Below are 22,747 nucleotides of genomic sequence, written 5' to 3'. Positions count from 1 at the left end.
TTATTTAACAAGAAAACTTTTAATTTACTTTTTAACTTTTAACATTTTAATATTCAATTTTACTTTTTTGCACTAAAACAAAGAGAAAAAAATGGAGTTGTCATTATTTATAACCTGTTATGCCTTTATTTTACTGGCCTGGCCAGCATGAGATCAAATGGGACTGTATGTGACCCCTGACCCAAAATTATTTTAACACCCTTAGTTTAATACATTCAGAAATATAATCTCACATTTTTAGCAAAACTGTGACAGACAGACAAAATGTACTTCATAAAAGCTCTGTTAAGCATTTCTGTCCACTGACATGAGAAAGGAAATGTTGCATTAATAGAAAAGTATACTGTAGTACTTTTAATGTAAACAGGATTGGATTATAATGAGGTTTGGTCCTAAATACTTATAAAACAGAGGAATTAGAAATAAAGGTCTGACTCTAATTCAGCCAACAAGTGTTCCAGAATTTAAGAAAATATTGGTAACATTATGGTGTTTCTTCAAAATATGTGGCAACTATTAACTATGACTATTGTTCCCCAGTTCCACCTTCTTGTCCAAATATAGTCACTTCTGCTTCAAAAATGCAAACCCAGCAATCACCAATTAGTGACGTCAATGATCGATTGTTTTATACATTCTATAACTTTATTGTTAATGTATTTATTTATTTTTGATTTAATCCAGTTATTCATTGTTTTTTCTGGTACTGTACTGCCCCTTATGAAGAAAACACAAAGAACATCCAGATAAGCTCCTTTTTTTGTTGGTGTCACAATATCCAGTTATTTCCGTTACACTTCAGACCAATTTTATTTTCATCTGAGACCTATTGCACACAGATAATCCTCTTAATATGGCTAATCGTCAGGTTACAGAGGGTGATATCATCCCAGACTACAACTGACATACACGTAACAAAGATACATTATTTTTAATTATTTATAATTATTGCATACAAGATACTGCATAATTTGTTGTAATGGACATATAATAATGTTTGGCAAATGTTTTAATCAGTTTGTATTAATGTTTAATGAGGCTTTTCAGAAATCCAACTCAAATATTACATTTACGTATAAGTAATTGAAATAGTCTTCATAAAAATAAATGTTTCTTAATTAGCTAATGTTTTTGTACATATCTAAAGAATCAAATAAATCAGTAAAATGATACAGTCCTTCAAGTTTATTGCAATTTAAACAGCATCTTATATATTGGCTACAGACTTATTTAGTCATGATATTAATCTATTCTAACTGAAAGATATGTCTTTCTTTTGGGTTTCCCTGCTGTGGTTCATATGAACTAACAGTCTTTCAAAGAAAATAAAAATACTTTATCAGAACAACAAAAAGTAGATACAATACAGCATTAGGCTACTGGCCAAGAGGTTTTCAGTTTAGATTTACATTCAGTAATCTTTTGTAGCAGTGACTGGTGACATGATTTCATAAAATATTGGTAGTGGATGAAATAAAAAAAAAAAGTAAAAAAATAAAATAAAAATGTAGCAACAAAACAGTAACGTTAGTTATAATTATATAATATACAGTAATGTGCAAAAGTATTAGGCCACAAGTAGGTTTGTTATTTTAGCCAGAGTACAGTGATGTAATCTATGTATGAATTTTTCAATTGTTGGGAAAAGATACAAGAGAAATTTAGACCAGCATTAAAAAGCAGAAATTCAGAAAAAAAAAACAGGCTGAACTATCTTGTATTTAGTGTGAGGTTCCTTTGTTCTGAACATGTCTTGAAAGCCCCTCTACACAGACAATATAAAATTTAATGAATCTTCTAGTGTCTTATACTATAATTCATTCAACACATATCCAATGTTTCTTATTGTTTGGGCTACTTTGTGTCATGTAGGAACCATATTTACAATATTCCCTTCTGCTTTTGTTGTATTTTAACAAAGAGACTGAGAATAGATACTATGGTAATTACAACTGTGTAAAAACAAAACAGCTAAGGGTGGCCTAAAACTTCTGCACTTTATATTAAAGTTATTTTAAACTATATCAAAAACACTTAATTCTGTGAAGTAATTTGAAAAGAGCTTTCTTAGCAGTAGTGTAAAGTATGTACAAAACAAATGCTCTGAAATGGTAGACAGAACAATCAGCAGGCACTGTGGCTAAAATAAGGCGTCTCACTCTGCCTTCATTTGGTCCCTGACATCTGAAGGCAAAGTTTCGAATAGCGTCTCTTCAACAATAAGGCCACTGCGTTTCAAAGCCCGACAGAACCCCAGGTCTTGTGGCAGCACCTCAAAGTGGTTCCCTTTGAGCTCCAAGTGCGTCAGCAGAGATAGGTAGGAAATTTTTGGTGACAGAATGGACAGTGAGTTCTTGCCAAGCTTTAAGGTTTTGAGCTTTCTGCAAAAGAAGAGCTCATCGGGAAGATTTTCAATTTTGTTACAAGTGACAGAGAAATACTGTAGACTCTGGAGTACTCCTACCTCTGGAGGGATGAACCTGATGTCATTATTGGATATGTCCAGGTAGCGCAGCTTGTTGCATAAGAAGAGGTGTGAAGGCAATATCTCAATCTTGTTGTGGCTGAAATTAAGGCGTTCCAGGCTGCCAAGTTTCTTGATATGCTCTGGAATATACATGATACTATTGTACCAAAGTTTAAGGCAAGTGAGTTTGCGCAGATGTTGAAAACTGATGATCTCCTCTATAGAGCGGAGATTGTTCTCCTTCAGGTCAATCTCTTGCAGGCATGTGAGGCTGAAGATTGCGTGAGGAATGCGTTCCAAATCACAGCGCACCAGCTCCAGCTCTGTCAGATTGGCCATCTTTTTCAGGTTGTTGAGCATTACGAGCTTCGTGCCATCATTGTGCAGGTAGAGTCGCTGCAGGTGACTAGAGGCATCAACTATTGACTGTGGTATCTTGGTCAAATTACTCTTGAGGGAAAGAATTTTTAAGCACTTCATCTCCCGCAGTGATTCAAGGACTATATTCTTGGAGGCATCAGGGCTCAATGGTCCTGTCAGATAGAGCTCCTCTAAGTTGCGCAGACCGTACATCCAGTTGGGAAATTCTCTGTTATCATCAAACTTCACACGCAATACTTTCAGGTTCTCTTTGAAGAATGAAATAGCTGTTGTGTGCAGCTTTAAGGAACACTGGTGAAGAGACAGCTCCTGAAGGTCTTCCAGCTGGGACACCGAGGCAGGGATGGTGACATTGTTGATGATCTCGAGTTTGAGCGACTGAAGCTCTGTCAACTCAAAGACAGTGTCAGGTAACCCAGGGAACATGAACAGCTGAAGCTCAAGTCTGTTGTTGGCGTTTGTCTGGAGCCTCTGACGCAACTTCTCCGCAGTCCACTCATGGTTGAGGTTAAGCTGTTTGAGTTTGTTCTCACTGACTTCAGACAGAAAAACTGCAAATCGTTTAGAATAGAGCGGGTCATACTGGTCAATCATGTGTAGCATGAAAGCAAAGTCGTTCTTGACATCTGGTATGTCACTGATGCCTGTTTCTTGGCGGACATACTCAAATGAGTATTCTTTTAGTGATCGGTAAAACAACCAGTACGAGGTGTAAAGGCTTGTTAATCCATAGACAGCCACCAAACACAAGTAACAGTAAGACAGCTTAGAAAATAGATGTGCTGTGGTGTGTTTGCACTGAAATTGTTTATAGCCTGTCATGTCCTGGATCTCAACTTCACAACGTACTTTGTTCTGCACTTTATTCACTAAGGAGCTATTATATGCAATGATCAGGAGGAATTTAAACACCTTGACCACTGTTTGGCGAACATACATAAGGTAGAGAATGTCCCCTTCCTCAACGTGCAAACGGAACTTCTTTACCTTTTCAAAAAGGGCTTTAGCTTGTTCCCCCTCTTTTTTATCAAGTACACTTGCTGAAGGCTTGTCAACTACAATCTTTTCTGGGATTGACCGAAGGGACTGTGTCTTTTCCAAACTGCCTTCTCCTGGAGACATGGTGATATTGGATCTAGGGATGCTACTCTTCTTAGTCTTCTCCTTTTCTTCAGGATTTTCTCCTGACACCTCTGACAAAGCCCGTGTGGTCCACGGAGAGTCAAAGCACTTGCCCAGCATGGAAATGAAATGCTCTATTTTAGAGCTCGACCCGGGGAATTTAAACCAGAAGTTGCTACACACCATGAAAACAACAGTGTGTATAAGAACCAAATAAGGAAAGTACTTGGCGTACCAGTGCAGTGCCTTTTCATAACACATCTGATTGATGTAATCATACTGTTGACGATCCAGATCAGTTTTAAGGCCTGTCATTTCTCTTGGTACAGTTGATATATCGAGGTCCGAGTGTAACAATTCTGTGTCGCTTGTGTTCTCGGAAGGCACTCTTCGAGGAAGGCAGATGATTTTGTCTTGCATGACCTAACACCAAATTAGGAAAACACAGATTAGTAAAGTAGAATAAAAACATTTTGACCACAATAACATTTCAGACACATACATAACCACAATAATGAATGTCAGTTTCAGTAAGAATCAGGTAATAGACGTTTTGTTTTGGAGAAAGACGTGGGCAGTTACTTGTAACCAAAGGTCTGATATGAGCAATCCTGAGTTTCTCAAAAAGTAACTAAGAAAAGTTATCCCAATCCCCCGTTATCAGCCGTAACTACATGGGAGGCCTGTCAAGCTTTCAGATCAAGTGGAAGCTGAATTGAAGCTGAAGTGTGTGTACGAACTTTTTACATATTAATATCGTCGGCATGTCATTTCCATCGTTACCTGACATTATAGTTACTAAATGATCAGTTAAATGCTAAGCTAACACTAAGCAGCTCCAACAGTACAAGTAAAACTCACTGAATGAGCCAAAGAAGTGCAAAAATAAATACACACATAATGACGCAATTATGATTTTTATCTTAACCTTTGCTGTTTTCTGATCATAATTTGGTTTTATATGAATGAAGCTTCTGCTATCAGCTAAATTTATTGTTTTGAGTTAGATTGAAATGATTCTGACTAGAAAAAACTATGTTTGCTTACAACTAAACAAGTTAACATAGTGAGAAGTTTACCTCATATTTTGCTGAACAAATAAACACTACATTGTGCAGACAGCTCTTCTAGGCCTATTTGTGCAGGCGTGGATCAATATTCTGCTTACAATAGATTTTATACAAGATTAATGAGAAAGTTTCAAATCAACTTAAACATTTTAATATTTTCTAATAACAGTATTAGATTTCTCACATTGATATACAAATAAAATATAGTTTACCATTTGGATGAAAGTATATTTACTAACATTGACACCTTGACCAAACCATTTGTTGAAATAAGGAGGGGATATTTTAAAAACAAACAAATAAAAAAAAAACAAATGGAAAGATCTAATATGTTTGCGTCTAGAGAAGCAAACATTTTTTATAATTTTTGTAAAAACAACAGACTAATGTTCTACTATTTTATAGGGCCCCTTTCAGTCATTAGAATCATTATCATTTTTCTCCCCCTTACGGTGCCCCTGATCACAGACACTTCAGAGTCATTTCCTGTGACATGCTGAGAGTCAAAGGTTGACAGGCATAGCAACAGTAACTATGATGGGCGGGGCTTAGTAAAGGGTAACGGATCAACAGATTTTGTCTGGCAAGATTACTTATACCAAACAAGAAGAATCAAAATGTCATGTATTAATTACAATCTGCCACTCAGGTAAACAATTTTGCTTTGGTTCCAAAATTTTTGAAACTACAATAAAAGTCTAGCCACTGATAAAGTGACAAAATCTACAAAATTTAGCAGATTGTGCTTAAATTGTGTTGTTTGAGTGATCTTCCTCTTAAAATAAAGTAATCTAGTCAATAAAGCATGTTACGGGTTTAATCAAGCTCAGTATTGTGTGAAATATCTTAAATGTTTTATGATGGTAAAGGTTAGATGTACAATATACTCTTTTTCTCTAACATACTCTACAACTGAATTACCTTTACTAATGAAAAGCTTTACAAGACACAAAATACTTTCTTGAAATTCCTTTTTGCAGTGTGTTTGTTAAATCTGACTGTGTTGTGAGGACATGTTGTACGTTCACTACATCGTCTTTCTGCATCACACATCATTACTAAAGTCAAATACCTAAATAACACTTCCAAATTAAGGCCATGTTTATGTTTTCCTATCTGATCTTTTTCTTTGTCATTTTCAAAAAAGTGCTGTGTAAACACGGAGCCATTTCAGGAAATATCTGCACGAAACCACTGAAAACAACTGAGAGCGATGTAGTACAAATGCCAGGCCTGCATGTGGTGCTGTAATGCTCTCGCCAAAAATGGACAAGACTTGGAGCATGCACATAAAGCTTGTGCACTGTATACAAACCATAGACTACAGAAGAAGAAGAAGAAGAACAACAACAACTCTCCACAGTAGATCAAAGAGCATGTAGTAAATATTGTTAGCTACGGTTGTTTGTTGCTCACTGTAATGAAAGAGTAGCCGAAGATTGTGATTCAATATTTCCAATAAGCTCAATAGCTGTTGTAGCATGGGCACTACTTGTTGTTGTTGTTGTTGTTGTTGTTGTTGTTGTTGTTGTTGTTGTGAAGTGACATCTTGCTTCAGGGGTGAAAGGTTAGAGAGGTGGGGCTATGACATCATCATTTTAGAAAAGTTGCGGTTTGATCTTACAGATGAAGACACGAAACTGGCGGTTTCAAATGTATCCACTCTGGGACCTGTTTCAAAAAGTTGTGGTTTCAGTGACATGTGGACGAAATCCTTATCTGATACAAAACTTTTGCGGATACGACCGAAACTGTCCTCATATGGACAGAACCTAAGGCTGGATGTAGAGTCTGGAAAGTGTGACATGTAAACAGGAACTAGGTTATTTCAGTTTTTTAATTACCTGTGTGATTTCTCTGTCATCTATTGTTTTGTTGTGTGTACATTTGCTGATAAATGACCGTGTTCAACATCAGACAACAATAAATGTCTAATGTTATGCTTGCTTGTGTAAATAATGAAAACCAGCTGCTTCAGTTGTGCCATGAAAATAACAGGAAATGGGGATGTTAATTCACTTATGGCAGGCCTAAAGGGAAAACATTTACTGCTCTGTATTTAGCTTCTTGACCCTGAATAAGCTGAATATGTTGGACATGATGTGAAAGAAGAACAGTCCGTTTTGCGGTTAAATAACTCTGAATGCTGCTCTCAGAATGATACTAACCCTAAGTGTAAATAGTGTTATAATAGTACACTAACAGCAGTGAAGTGTGCTCAAATGTAAAGTCAAATTTGCTGAGGCTTATGAAGAGCTGATCTGCAGAATCGTACACACCATGTCCCTGTGTTTACTCCATGTTTGGATTTGTGTGTCAGACAGTGAACTAATCAGATAACATGGCATGTTGATAATGCTCTGACTTGGAAAGTAAACTTGGCTTCATTATTAATTGCAGATCAACTCATGTCCAAACATTCTTGTGGTGAGAATAGGAAACAATGGCTGATTCAACTCTGATAAATCTCCAGTTAACGGTTTTTTTCTAAAAATGTTTTGCTATCATTTCCAGGATTTACACTACAGAGTCTTGTTTCAGCCAAAAACTGCTGCGACTCCAAAGAAGAGAGTGAAGTCAAGAGCCAGGCGACTGGGGTTTGGAATCCTGTGTTTACTGAAAGGGGCTGGGCGGGTAAATGTTTCCGCTGGTGAGCTCCTGATGGGCTGAATGCTTCTTTTGCTGCCTGCAGTCCAGGTTGTAAAAGCAAGGAATTAGTGGGTCTGAAGTGGTGCCAGTATAGGAGGCAGAGGAGTTATGTTCCGTCAGTCTTTCTCTGATGACTCAATCACTGTATATTTAGTGGAAAAAAAACTCTACTGTTCTCAAACGTTCTGCAGTTCAAAATCATAAAACATTAGAAAACGTTGTCCAGAGCCACTGACCTGCAGGGTGCATCCGAACACACCGATCATGAGCATGATTACAGATAGGTAGTCAGTGAACACATCCCACCATGGCTTCAGGACTCTGAACGCCGGCTGCTGTTCAGAGAACCGACGGAATTCCATCACAGGAATCATGATGCCTGAAACCAAAGGAGAACGTTGGATTAAAGAGAGATGGGAAAATGCTGGAACAGAGGAGCAAAAGGAATCCATTTCAGGAAACACAAACAAAGCTATTAAATGTTGATCAGGGTTTTTTTTTTTTTTTTTTTTTTTTTGCAATTTGTCTGAACGCTTTTATTTTTTTTTTTACTTTTCAATGCTTTTTTCCCGTCTTGAATGAGTCTACTTTTTGTGATTTGTAGAGGAATTGTCCAGATAATAAAAAGGAAAGTAGTTTGATCATCTTTTAACCCTTAAAGACATAGAACTACCATTGCGGCGACTTCTCGATATATTATACTCTGCATTTAAACTTTCCTAAGTGATTTATCACCATGTTTTATAATATTATCCTCCAAATTTTGCATTTTTTAGTGAAATCTTTTTCTATATGGGTGCTTCTATGAAACTGGGTACATTTTGGTACCTGACACTTTGCCAGCTTTTTAGACCCAATAATAAAAGAGAAATTTAGACATATTTCCCCCCAGGATGTACCTAATGATGACCTCAGATAAATGCAAAAAAATATATACTCTTGCTCTGAGCCATCCCAAAATTAATGAATTTTTAATAAAATATTGGGTCAAAAATAGGAACAAAATTGGGACATGAAAAACTACCTAGGCGTCAGTCCGTTTTATTTTTGAAAACATGGCTTGAAATGGTCTTATATACCACTATAAATAAAGACACTGTTAAAATGGATGATTCTAGTGGTTTTTTTAATCCAGACATGCGTGTTTTTCATGAATTAGCAGTCTCATTCCAGGTTTTGCATGTAACCCATCATGTCCACTTGCATTACCTGCAGAACCTGCCCATTTAAACACATATAAATCACAAATGATTTTGCAACAGTGGTCATTTTTGTGAAACACTCTGTCTTGAATAATTAGTCCAATTCCCAAACTGTACCTGTGAGAGAATAAAGAGATATATTAAAAAAAATAGTAGCGTGTAATTTCCGTGTCCTTTTGACCATATTACATACAGATTTTTGTATTAAATATAATGTAAAATAATATACAAATGTGTTTTATCTGAAAAACAGTTTCTCTTTTATCTCAGTATTTATTTATTTTTTAAAATAGACCCAAAGTGCTTCCAAACTTGCTTCATAACATTAGTCTACATGTGGTTTGAATTTTTAGCCCCCATGTCCTGTTTTTAGGGACCAGTTTCATAGAAGCACCCATATTTAATTTACTGGTCATGTAGATGTTTAGAGTAAATCCAAAGGTTAAATCAAAACAGAGGAAAAACGTGACTGAGCAAAATATGTCGGTAATTGAAGAAAAAAAATAAACACACAACCACTGTCATTCAAACGACATGGATTTTACTGCTGAATCAATGTTTCAGAAGATGACAGTGTTTCCACGTTCACTGTGGAGTCTCTGAACGTCCAAATGGGTCATATCTGAGAACAATGAAAAACTGCATTTTACCTGAATTATTCAAATGTATTGCTGGGATTAACAGATGAAAACTTAGTGAACATTTTAGATCAGTAGAAGCTTTAGATTTGAATATTTTAAAACTGAAGTTACTCATTTATTTTACATAGATGCATTGGTAAAATATGTGTATTGCAAAAATGAACAAACACGAAACATTCCTGTGGTATAAGTTGTAGCTATAATAAGACTGAAAACCCTCAGCCTTCAGTCCATGCCAAAGTTTTTGCAGAGACGGACGATGAACTGATGACAATACCCTGCGGAGCGGGCAAAAAAAAAAAAAAACACTATCTGCTCAGTTACTGAATAGCACTCCATATGTTGTTGTACATAGGGAACTGGTAAAGCACAGAGCTAACAGGCTACTTTAGCAAACTTATGCTATATCCCTGCAGTCAATGCACTTCTAAATGCATGATAGATACTAGTGGTGTGAAAAAAATCAAGATTAACAGATGCACTATGATGTGGACTTCTGTATCGATGCATTGAGCAGAATTATAAGCTTGCAGTTCTACACAAAAATATAACCTAATGATGACTGTCTGGAGTCTGGATTTGGTCAACTCAATATGTAAAGTGTCATGAGATAACTTTTGTTATGATTTGGCGCTGTACATATAAAACTTGACTGATTGATTGATGATTGTTGATTTTGTAACAGGTCGTGTATTTGGACCCAAATGCAACACACTCAGGTAAAAGTCAGAAAAGTTCTTTATTATGATTTTGATGTGATTGCATAGTTTGCATTTGAAAGTTGTTTAGATTATACTTGTGAGACAAACAAAGATTATACAATTGTTAATCCACCTTTCCACAATTATCTGATAAAAGATTATTATATCCTGTGTAGATCAGTGTTCTTATTTCATATTTTGGCCAATATATCAGTTATCGGCTAATATCAGATATCGGCTGAGATATTGGATATCGGCTTTTTTTAGCCCCCAATATCGGTATCGGCATTGGCCCCAAAAATCTCATATCGGTCGGGCTCTAACTAGGATCATGATACGATATATCATGATATATTATGATACTGTTAAAAAGGCAATTTTTTGTTTCGTTTTTTTGTAAATGATTATTTCCTTGAAGAAGTGAATTACACCAGAAATATGCACAAATACTAAACACATTTTTATTTGATCAGACAGGATCTAATGCTATATCACAAAATTTTCCTGTGTTAAAACTTAAATTATGTTTTACGGACATTACAGTTTAAGATCCTGTTCAAATGTTCATATTCTATTAGTTCATAACTAACGTCATAACATTATTTTTGTGCAATCCCAACAAAGGAACTAACATTATTTAATAAAAGAGTGTTAAATAATAATAATAATAATAATAAAAAAAAGAACCTCCACAATATCTACATTTGAATAAATACCTAAAAAATATCGATACAGTACTGCTTAGTATCGATACAATATTGTGAAATGAAATATCACGATATATTGCAGACCCGATATTTTCTTACAGCCCTACTGTTTAGAAGCATCAGTTGAACAGTCTTAGAGGAAAGGCAGAGGCAGTGTCTGGAACACCCAGGACAGGCTGGACTGAAGCCTTGTGGGGACGACAAACCAGGAGACTGACAGCAGCAGATGATTCAGAGCTTGTTCTCAGGGAAGCCGAGAACGGTAAAAACCAGACAGGAGTGATAATTGGAACAGCAAAACTTTGAAGCATGTGTCAAAATAAATAGAAATTTCAGTGGAGCTTGTATTGGAGCTTGATTTGTTTTTGCTGATCATATGACCCATGACATCCGAAGCTTCATCTAACACGTGATTGGTTCAAATGCTGATTCAATGGTAGCGGTTCACACTTCACTGCTGATAAATGTGTATGGGTGATTTGATGAGAACACAAACAACACAAATGTATGATTTGTCCACATCACTAAAACCCAATGAAGTAAATGGAGATGAACTTGTGTGTAAATATAACTTGTTAGTATTTTAGCGTCCACCTGGGCATCAGAAGGACATATGAGGGTTTATTCCACTGGTCACTTTATTGGAACAGTATTGTTACTGTAGGCCATAACCACAGAAAAAAATGATTGTGAATCTTAACTGCTGGATCTGTCTCACTCATCCGCTCTCTTTCACACAGGCTCCGCCCCCATACCATTCTCATCCACTCACCTGTCCATCGTAGCTCTGTACACACTCAATGCATTAGGCAGTAACTGACACACAGTCAAACAGTAACATTAACAGAACAGTTACGTCAGGGTTGCTGCTATACACATACTTCCTTGGTTTTAATGTATGAATCAAGTGTTGTGCTAGTTACTTCCAAACTGTAATACATTACAGAATACTTGTAACTGTTATTTAAAAGTAATTCCTTACAACATTACTGTCTAAGCATTGTAATGCGTTAAATGACTTCTGTATTACTTTTGAGTTACATACAGACTCTCGTCATAAATGATGCGTTACCTGATGCATTTTTTACTCCTTAGGTCTCGCTGTTTTTTTCTTTCATTTGAGCAATTGAATTATGGAAGAAAAGTGTGCTGTAACATGCACTATTGAACATGTACCGAGTAAAACATTACTGAAAACTGATCAGTATTGCCTTACATTACTGCGTTACAGAAAAAAGTAATCCATTACTTTTGTAACACATTATTTTCAACACTATAAATTATGCACTAATTTGTTTTTGTATTTGTTTTGTTCATGTTCTCTTCAAAATCACCCATACAGATTTAATAGGAGGGAAGAGTCAACCACTACCATTGAATCAGCGTTTGAACCAGTCACATGGTGTATGTGTCAAATGAAGCTTCGGGCATCATGGGTCACATGATCGAAACAAGCTTTGAGTAGTGAACCATTTTCAATCCAACTGTGTTGAAAAGGTTCATTGCTTCAGAAAGCTTCACTTTGCCTATCACTACCAAACAGACACAGGTGGATGAAAACGGAACAAACAGACAGACTTGGTAATAATGAGGAACAGAAGGCTGGTGGGTTTACCAGGGCCCAGACAAGGAGACAGTGTCAGGAGCAGGCCGAGTCAAAACCAGGAAATCAGACCAAGAACAAATGCTGTGGAGTCAGGCATAAAGCAAAAACAATCTGACAGGAGTAACTGAACCAGAGCTGCTGATATGCCGGTCAGCTGATTAGACACTAGAGCCCGACCAATATGGGATTTTTGGGGCCGATGCCGATAATGGGGACTAAAAAAAGCCGATATCCAATATATCACTCGATATCCGATATTGGCCGATAACCGATATATTGGCCAATATATGAAATAAGAACACTGATCTACACAGGATATAATAATCTTATATTAGATCATTGTGGACAGGTGGATAAACAGTTGCATAAATCTTTATCTCACAAATATAATTTACACAACTTTCAAACACAAACTATGCAATCACAAAAATAATTAGAGCAAAAAATATTACTTACCACACAATTATGTTTTCATTCACAAATTTTGATGCGTCTGCCTCACGGCACTACAACTTCTTATGTGGACTAAGGACTAAACTGAGCATGTGCAGAGTGAATTAGGTGAGTTCTAAATGGTTCCTGATTAGAGCAACTGCAACAGTTACAATTGACCCATGTTACAAATGAGCACCCAGGCCTGCTGGCAGAATGAAACTGTGAGGTAGACAGGAAGTGCACAATCGGGGGGGGGGGGGGGGGGGGTAGCGGTCCATCCTTGGAAAATTTGCCATAAAATACAGGGGGGGGGGGTTTAGCGGTCCATCCTTGGAAAATTTGCCATATATATTATAAATATATAGTTATGACCCACAACCATGAAAAACACAGTGCCATGCAGATTATTATTCCAGTTATTCTGAATATGACGCGTAAACACCATCTGTTTGGATATTCTGAATGAAGCCTTTTTACTCAATGGAACCTTTTAAGATTAAGACATGTGGGCTGTTATTACTCTGGCTTGATGAAAATTTTGGACATGTGTACGGCACATTCAGAAAATGAATTTGATATTTTCCCCACAGATTGTCACACACAGCCTCTGTTTGCTCAGCTGTGATAAAGACAAAGATCATCTCTGGTGAAGATGCTCCACAGTTGTGAACAATCTGACAGTATATGAACAGGTTTTTAGATATGAGCAAATATCAAAAATGAAACCTTTCTAAGAAGAAAATGTGAACTGGAATATTCATCTTCATTATAGACAGGTTAAGAACAATTTTGTGTTTTTCAGAAGAAAGACAAAAACAGCATACTGGCTAAACATATTCAATGAGCCCTGCAGTCAACTTTGTGGTAACTTCCACATCTAAGTTTCAATTAACTACTTTATGCAACTTATCCAAACTGTTTCATTTCTGTATCTTAGACCCCTTTGTTTTCTCTGCTCTTCTACATACAGTAGGTCTGCATGTTTGTACTTGGAATTTGTGGAACTATAGGCTATAGCCATAATAAAATGGAAAAGAAGTTTTTGTTTTTTTGTAACACTTGAGGACCTAGAGCTACTTTTGCAGAGACTCCTAAATGAATTTTTCCCCTACATTTAACTTTTCCTGAGTGATTTATCATATAATGACAGTATAATACCAGCTATTATAATATTACCCTCTGTATTTTGCATTTTTTAGAGAAAATCTGGTATTTTCCTACATTTAAAGTACCTGAGACCTTGTAGATGTTCATAAAATCTCAGAGTAAATTACACTGAGAGGTAAACCTTAAGAAAAAGGGACTTTCAGCAAAATATGTGATTGACTGAACATAAAAACAAGTGTCTACAACCACTGTGCTTTGTCAAACTACATACTTGTAAACAAACTTTTTCGGTTGCATTTGACTGACATGTGAATCATAATAATAATAACAAGTGGTGCCTGGCACAACAAACCCCGCCCCTCACATGATGACATCAGCTTATTTTGGCATCGATCCAGCAGATGTCATCATGTCTATGCATGTGCTGATGTCAGCATGTCAATTGTCTCTATATATGTGCCAAGTTTGTAGTAAATTGAAACAAAATTGATGTTTTTATAGACAATTGAAATTTTGCCCATTATAAGTAAATGGGAGAAATTTTTTTCTTTTAAATACATAAAAAATTTGAACTTTGACCTACTGTTCCCAAAATGTAACCATATCTATTCTGGGTCATTGGCAATCTATAAACCTAGTTTGGTATGAATTCAACCAATAGTTTTGCTGCTACAGACATTTGAAATTTCACCCATTATAAGTAAATGGGGAAAAACAAGATCTTAAAAATGCAAAAAAAAATTTGAACTTTGACCTACTTTTCCCAGAATGTAATGAGATCTATTCTGGGTCACTGGCAATCCATAAACCCAATCTGGTATGAATTCAACCAATATTTTTGCAGCTAGAGTGTTAACAAACAAACAAACTGAACTAAAAACAATACCCCTTGCCTCCCCTTTGGGGGGCGGGGTAATAATGTGAAAACTATCTACCAGTCCACTAATGTTGGACCTTTCAAGTCCAGTCGTAATAGAAATCCATGATACAAATCAGAGTATAAATGCACTTAAATTCACTTGTCCTCTTGAGCAGTAACTTCAATAAAAGACAATTAAACACAACATCTGTAATGTCTTCACAAACTGCCGAGCCCGTCTTGAGTGGAGCTTTGACATGATACAAATGTACATTATCGGTGTAATTATTTTAAGGTAAGCGCCCTCAGGGGAATAAATGAACGACTCATTTTAAAGCACTTCTGAAGTGTTTGGATCATAACTTCACAGCTCAAAAAGCCCACTCGCTTTAGAGTGTCTCTACTCTTAGGTAATTCATCAACGCACTACTTTACAGGGAGAACAATCCCATCTCAGTTATTTTTATATAAACCTACATTATGGACTAAACTATTAGTCTAAGAGGATAAAACCTTCTGTCGTCAACAACAGTAGCATGGTGTACCTCTGATCCTGCTTCCTCTGAACTCTCTCTGTAGTCACCTTGTGTAAAGTGCTTACTCTTGCGGTGTCCTGTTTCCACTGTGGGTCTGACACTTCACTGGATACACACTCCTGCTCTGTGAATGTTGTGTGAATACATCTGTAAAATGTATGAACTCAATTATGTCAGTTCATAGGTGTTAACAGATATGTATATGGTAGACATACATCCTACTTTAAATGAGCTAAGTCTAAACTAGGGGTGTCAAACATATGGTCCTAGGGCCAAAACCAGCCCACAAAAGTTCCCAATCCGGCCTGTGGGATGAATTTATGAAATGCAAAAATTACACTGAAGATATTAATAATAGTGCTGTCAAATTAAAGTTTTTAATCAGATTAATCACAGGGTTGTTGTGGATTAATTTCGATTAATCACGATTAAATATCATTCATTTTTTATCTAAATTAATTGCATTTCACTTTGCATGAGCAAACAGACTCAAGACAGAATGGAATATATATGCACTTAACGTGTTTATTAAACACCTTCAACAGTTTCAACAAAACAACTGTTCCATCTTGTTATGTTTGTCCTCATATTTCCATCCACAGGGCCAACGTGCTGTTTAGTGTCTTCCATATTTATGGGTTGGTTCTGCTGCCTGTCACTACTGGATCAACTGCCCATTTGCACATGCATGACGTTGACTCTACTTGGACAAACTGCCCCAAATGCATTGGCAGAGACGTTCAGAGTCACTCTGTGCTTCAGATGGGTTAATCTGCATTAATGTGTTAATTTTGACAGCCCTAATTAAAAATCAGTGATGTCAAACTCATGTTCGCTGAGAGGTCACATACAGACAAATATGATCAGACCAGTAAAATAAGAGCGTAATAACCTATAAATAATGACAACTCCAATTTTTACCCTGCCCCATGAAGGGTGGGGGGGCAAGGGGTATTGTTTTTGGTTCAGTTTGTTTGCTTCTTTGTTTGTTTGTTTGTTAACACTCTAGCAGCAAAAATATTGGCTGAATTCATACCAAACTGAGTTTATAGATTGCCAGTTACCTAGAATAGATCTCATTACATTTTGGGAACAGTAGGCCAAAGTTCAAATTTTTTATGAATTTTTAAAATCTTTTTTTCCCATTTACTTATAATGGGCGAAATTTCACGTCTGTAGCAGCAACACTGCTGGTTGTGAATTCATACCAAATTGGGTTTATAGATTGCCAGTGACCCAGAATTGTTGTCATTACATTTTGGGAAAAGTAGATCACAGTTTCAATTTTTTATAAAAATTTTTATATCTTTTTTTTTTTCTCCATTTTCTTATAATGGACGAAATTTCAAATGTTTATAAAAACATTAATTTTGCTTCAATTTACTTCAAACTTGGCACATATATAGACGCAACTGATATGCTGACATCAGCACACGCACAGACATGATGACATCAGCTGGATCCATGCCAAAATAACCTACAGTACATGCAAGGGGCAGGATTTATTGTGCCTGGCACCACTTGTTCTCCTTGGTTTAATGTGGAAAAAAAAAAACATGATAATATTTACATTTCCAAACTATCCTTTCACAATAAAATGTGAATAACCTGAAAAAATATGCACAACATGAAATGTCTTAAGAAAAATAAATGCAATTTTAACAATATAATAGATCCACTGTGATCCGTTAGTTGTGTTAATAATAGACTAAATATTGTTAAAATTGTAATTATTTTCTTACAAAATATCAGGTGCCATATGGTTGTTCAGGTTATTCCCATTTTAATGATGTAATTTTACTTTTTTCATGGCAGCATGGTGATGCAGTGGTTAGCACTGTTGTAAGGCTATTGCATTCCATAATTACTAATATCTCCCAAAATACTGGTCCTATCAACTTGCCGTTTTTGCTAGTCTGTTCCTTGACCAAAAATATATAAGTATACCAAACTGAAGCAGTCAGCTCTTTCTGGATTTTGTGTGAATCCCCAGACACACACACACACACACACATATACACGCACAGGGAGGCCACTTGGCTTTAATAATGTAGATGTGGGAGAGATTGGTTGTTCATCTCTGTATATGTCCAGGTCATTATTGAAAATGAGAATCAGTTCTCAACTAACTTACCTGGTTAAATAGATAAATAAAAATACAAAAACAAAGATTAAAATTTGGATTATTATGTATGGGTTATTGTGCTATTACTTTACTGGTCTAGATCCCATTGGACTGTATGTGGCCCCTGAACCTAAGTGAGTTTGACACCCCTGGTCTAAACAGATGCCATGAATAATCTAAAAGGTGCCAAACCTTAATGTGTGTTATTTCATCCTCTGCACAGATAAAAGGTGTTGTCAATGACTGAATTCACCACACAAACTTTAGGTCATGATTGAGAAGTTTGGTTCCAGTATTCTCTAAAAGGTTTTTAAAAGCTCAGATGCTTTTAGAGGGATGATATTTACATGGTACAATTACATTTTTCACGTGTTATTTATTGATTCCTTTATTGCTGTTACATCACAATAACAGTAAGACCAAGCATGAGGAGTGTCTGTTCAGGGATGATGGTTAAACCAGTCAGATACCAAAGCTAATATGTATACAAACAGATTCATCTCTATGCATATTTATTCCAAATTTCTTAACAGCACAGGAATCTTTCTCAAGAAATCTCAACCGCACCATATCTGGAAAACATTAGAGACCCCAGTGCATGTTTGTCCCTGAGGTATTTTTAATAGATCACAGTCCTGATGAGGGTTGAACGTACATTTAATCAAGTCGCCTACAGCACTTAATGACTGTTCTTTTTCTAAGTGCTCATTCTTCTGCCCTTTGTTTGGAATTTTACTTATACTCTGCAATTCAGCACGCAGTTTATTTAATTCTTTCTGTATGTCTGTAACTTCCACAGCCAGGTCTCTAAGGGGATGTGCATGGTTAAATAAAAGCAATTAAAACTAGAAGGCTAAAAGACCAGTTTATATGTCATATCTTATTTTCTATACATTGCATTTCATGTAAATTACATTCTGTAATAATCCAAGAAGCTTCTGAATGTCAGAGGGAAATTGTCTTTTACTTTCCATTTCCACAATCCATCACACACCCAGATCACATCAGCCTGTCATATTCTAATTTACACTGAAATATATAGATATATTGTGTCAGTTTCTGTGCAGAAAGTGTAGATTTGTATATGTACAGTAAGGACGTGTCCCTAGTAATCATTTGAAAGGATTAAAAAAAATGTCCCTACCAATACGTCACAGAATTTGTTTGCATTATCTTATCTTGTAGACACTGGTATTTTCATTTATAGCATGCATTGCACAATACACACCTACTGTCCGTTTGTCCATGTCAGTCAGTTTTGCATTTGGTCATGTTACCACCAAAAAAGTTCTAACATCAGGACCGTCTTAGTCCCTCAGAGGACAAATTAGTGTATATAAATAAACTAATCTGAAACCATATAGTGTTAAAATAATTTTGTTAACCAGGTCAGCCAGCAGGGTAGTCAGCAGGAGTAAACATTTACTGTACTTTCAGATGTTAAAATGATACTGTTGTTAAATAACTGTCATTATCCATTAACTGTAAATGATCACTGTACCTGTGATGTAACCATAACTATTTAAAGGTCAATTTTTACTTTATGTTCTTTTCAGACTTGATTAACTATTATAACACAAGATCCATGAATTATCTGTGAATGTGGAAACAGATCAAGTTTTTTTTTTTTTGTCTTTAGGAGACAGTCGATAACTTTTAGTATGACTTTAAGGTAAATCAGACAGAAATGAGGATGTGCAGTGACCATATGCATTAGACATGTGTCGTTATTGGATGTGGGATGACTAACCCATAAAGACCCAGTACTACTTTTGTGGCAGTTCCCAAATGAATTTTTCTCTTGATTTAATCTTTCTTATGCCATCTATCACCATTTATTACTATATTATCCTCTATATTTTGCATTTTTCACTGTGAAACATGTATTTTCTTATATTTAATTGAGATGTTCATGGAAACTTCAAGGTTATTATATTATGTTTATTATTTATAATATCAAAACAGAGAAAAATTAAGAAAAAGTGACTTTTTCAGTAAAATATATAATTAACTGAACATTAACCCAGTGTGTCCATCCACTGTCATCGATCCAACTCCATGGGTTTTACTGGTGAATCAGTGTTGTAGAAGATGACGGTGTTTCCATGTTCACTACAGAGCCTCTGAACATCCAGATGAGTCATATCTGATGACCATGAAAAGATGAAAAACTGCATTCTACACCAACTATTTACGTGGATTGATAGGATTTGTGGATCAACAGTTATTAAATATTTTACATGAGTAGATGTTTTTGATCTCTAGTGGATGTTTGGGTCTTTATGGGTTAATCATATTCATAGGAATACCACAATGTGAAAAAAAAGCTGTCAAACATTACAGCTCTGTGCCTAAAATGAACCCAAATAGCAAATTATCTCATTTAAAGTCATTTTGCTTCAACATTTCTTATTTTAGGTTGTCATGCTACACTATATTCTGCTTTATGTTGTATAAATGAGTTATTACTGTTATTTTTCAACATATAACATTTTATTTCACAAACTATTAATAAGTTGACACTAAAATGCATAGAAGTGTTTCAAAAAATTAAGTTTGCTTCTGAAATGTCATGCAGTCTATGCAAAGCACATGTGTTGAGATGGACTGTTGTAGTTTTATGGGGTGTTAGGGGAGGGTCTGTATCTTGGCGGGTGAACTAACCCATACTTCTGGTCTGGGAACTTTTATGCTGACATTTTTTTTTTAATACTCTTTCTCTAGTATTCTGTTTTTAGTGCAGGAGCTTGATAACTTTACACTGTGGCATTACTTTAAGTCAAGTAACACACGATAATACTGAGTAATATGCCTTTAAAATCACATGTAGGATTAATCATAAATCAAAGTAACATAAATAAGTGTGTAAAAGTCATTTGTGTGTGTGTGTGTGTGTGTGTGTGTGTGTGTCTTAAGTAGTCCTATAGGAACATTCCTGTCTTCCCCCTGGATGAGTCAGCCATTGAGTTGGGCTGACCAGGCCATATCCTTGTCCCTTCCTGACAGGAAATGTGTCTGAATCCCTGATATCCAAAAACAGACTTGTTTGGAACACACCCAGCCTCGGGAATACTAAAGTCCTGTGTCGTTATGTCCATGGAAAAAACCCAGACCGCATTGCAGAAGAAGAAAAGCCCGTTTGTGTAAATGAGACACTTTTTAAAGGAGAACCTCAGAGAAAAGTCCAAACGCAGACAGATGAGCTGGGATTCAGCCACTGATCCGCACAGACCATAATAATAAGAAGTCCAGTTAGGAGCTTTAGTTCCCTTTCACAGCGGTAAAGGGGGTCCGCTCAGCCTGCTCTGGGATCAGCTCTGTCAGGACACATGTTAAACCGTGTCCACCTTTAATATGACACCAAACCAAGTGCGTAAAACTGACGGAAATCTGCCCTGAGTGGAGTAGTGGTGAAAAGTGAATGCGCTATTGTGGTGTGAGCCAGGGCAGAAGAACCCTGGATGTGGATGAGCTCTGTCATATGGGTCTAAAACATCGCTTTACCTTCCTGGAGCTGACGGCTGGACTTCTGCAGGGTCTGGCCGGGTCCGCTTTCATGCGAGAAACCTCAGGATCATCATGTGCGCAGGCGGCGGTCCCCGGTCCGTCCACCGTCCTGAGTCCTCTGGCCGGAGCGTGTGTGTGTGTGTGTGTGTGTGTGTGTGTGTGTGTGTGTGTGTGTGTGTGTGTGTGTGTGCGCGCGCGCAGGGGCGTGGACTGCTGGAGCACACACTCCTCTGTTTGAGATGTGCTTTGGTAGTCTGCTGAGGAGAGAGAGGCCCAGGCTGCAGCACTGCCCCTGACAAACAACAAAAACAACATCTTTACATTTACAAGATGTGTAGGAGTCAGATTCAGAAAACTTTATTTATTTCATATGGGCAGTTCATTTGCAGCTTACCACAGACATCAGCCCACATCCAAAGTGCAATGTGACAAACCTAAATAAATCAGTGTACAAATACAAGATCATTGGAAGGAACTATGAATAAATGCATTTAAATAATCAACAATAAATAATCAATAAATACCAACCCAGACTAAGAGACCCTATTGGTTCTGTTAAAGAAAAAAAAAAAAACTCATAGAAAATGACTAAAATAGCTGTTGTCATACTTTAAAAGTGTGATAGCTGAAGGAATAAAACATTTTGAATAAATGTTGGTTCTCCTCTGAGGTGTGTGGTAACGCCGGCCTGAAGGCATCAAAACAAACTTCTTACTCAGCACATGGTGAGGATCTCTTATGATGGTATCTGCTTTCCTCACCACCTGAAGCTCCCAGAGGGAAGACAAGTCTGACTCCAATGATCTTGCAGTATATTCTTACGATGGTGTGCAGACTCTTCTTGTCTTTCATAGTTAAAACATTGGACCAACAGATAAAAGAAAATGTTAGAAGGCTTTCAATGAATGAACAATAAAAGTTCCTTAAAATCTTCTCACTGACATTAACCTCCTAAGACCCAGCTATGGGTTTTCTGTCCACATTTGTAGACAAGAGTTTCACAACTTTATACAAAAAAAAAAAAAAAAGAAAAGAAAAGAAAAGAAAACTGTCCACCACAAAGGACATTCCATAAAAATTGTAAAAACTGCATCTGAAAAAACTGTTGCATCATGATGTTTCCAATATAGGCACTTATTTAATAAAAAACAAAAAAAGCTTGTACTTTGCTGACATTTCCTGGGTCTTAGGAGGTTAAAAGAGTTCAGTCTCCTCTGTTGGCCCCTCTTCACCACAGATTCAGTATTGGCATCAAACCTGAGCTTACAGACAAAAATTGCACGTACAAACAGTCCAGGTGTACAGGAATTCTGGTGCAAGACTCTGTTGGAGTAAAAAAAAAAGTTGAAAGCGTCTAAAATAGAAAGTACCTAAACACTGTCCAAAAATAATAACAGTAAAAGAAAAAAACTTAATAAATAAAGTATAAATGCTGCCATAGCATACTATTACCATAAAATAACACTGTTTCACTGATGAAAATATACACTTTGTAAACATTATCAGTAGTATGAACACAGCTGAGAAAAACTTAAATAAAAGTAATCTATATGTATAATAAATATAACCTTGACTTTTAAGTGTCACTGAGGCACTTATCTGTACTTTTTCCTGTGGCATGTACTGGGGTAT

General features: G+C 36.4%; 1 protein-coding gene across 1 annotated transcript; it reads right to left on the bottom strand.

Moving 5' to 3' along the window:
- Nucleotides 1-1,170: 1,170 nt before the first annotated feature.
- On the bottom strand, nucleotides 1,171-21,247 carry lrrc8c (leucine rich repeat containing 8 VRAC subunit C). Its single transcript, XM_030132643.1, has 3 exons — nucleotides 21,113-21,247; nucleotides 7,926-8,068; nucleotides 1,171-4,393 (listed from the first exon to the last, which is right to left on the bottom strand). The coding sequence occupies exons 2-3, from the start codon at nucleotides 8,061-8,063 to the stop codon at nucleotides 2,156-2,158; spliced, it is 2,376 nt and encodes a 791-aa protein (XP_029988503.1). The 5' UTR covers nucleotides 8,064-8,068; nucleotides 21,113-21,247; the 3' UTR covers nucleotides 1,171-2,155.
- Between the last annotated feature and the right edge of the window lie 1,500 nt (nucleotides 21,248-22,747).

Source organism: Sphaeramia orbicularis, chromosome 4 (assembly GCF_902148855.1).
Source record: "Sphaeramia orbicularis chromosome 4, fSphaOr1.1, whole genome shotgun sequence".
In the NCBI taxonomy this organism is placed as follows: domain Eukaryota; kingdom Metazoa; phylum Chordata; class Actinopteri; order Kurtiformes; family Apogonidae; genus Sphaeramia; species Sphaeramia orbicularis.
Note: the sequence above shows the minus strand (reverse complement) of the source record. Positions and strands in the feature narration are given on the sequence as shown.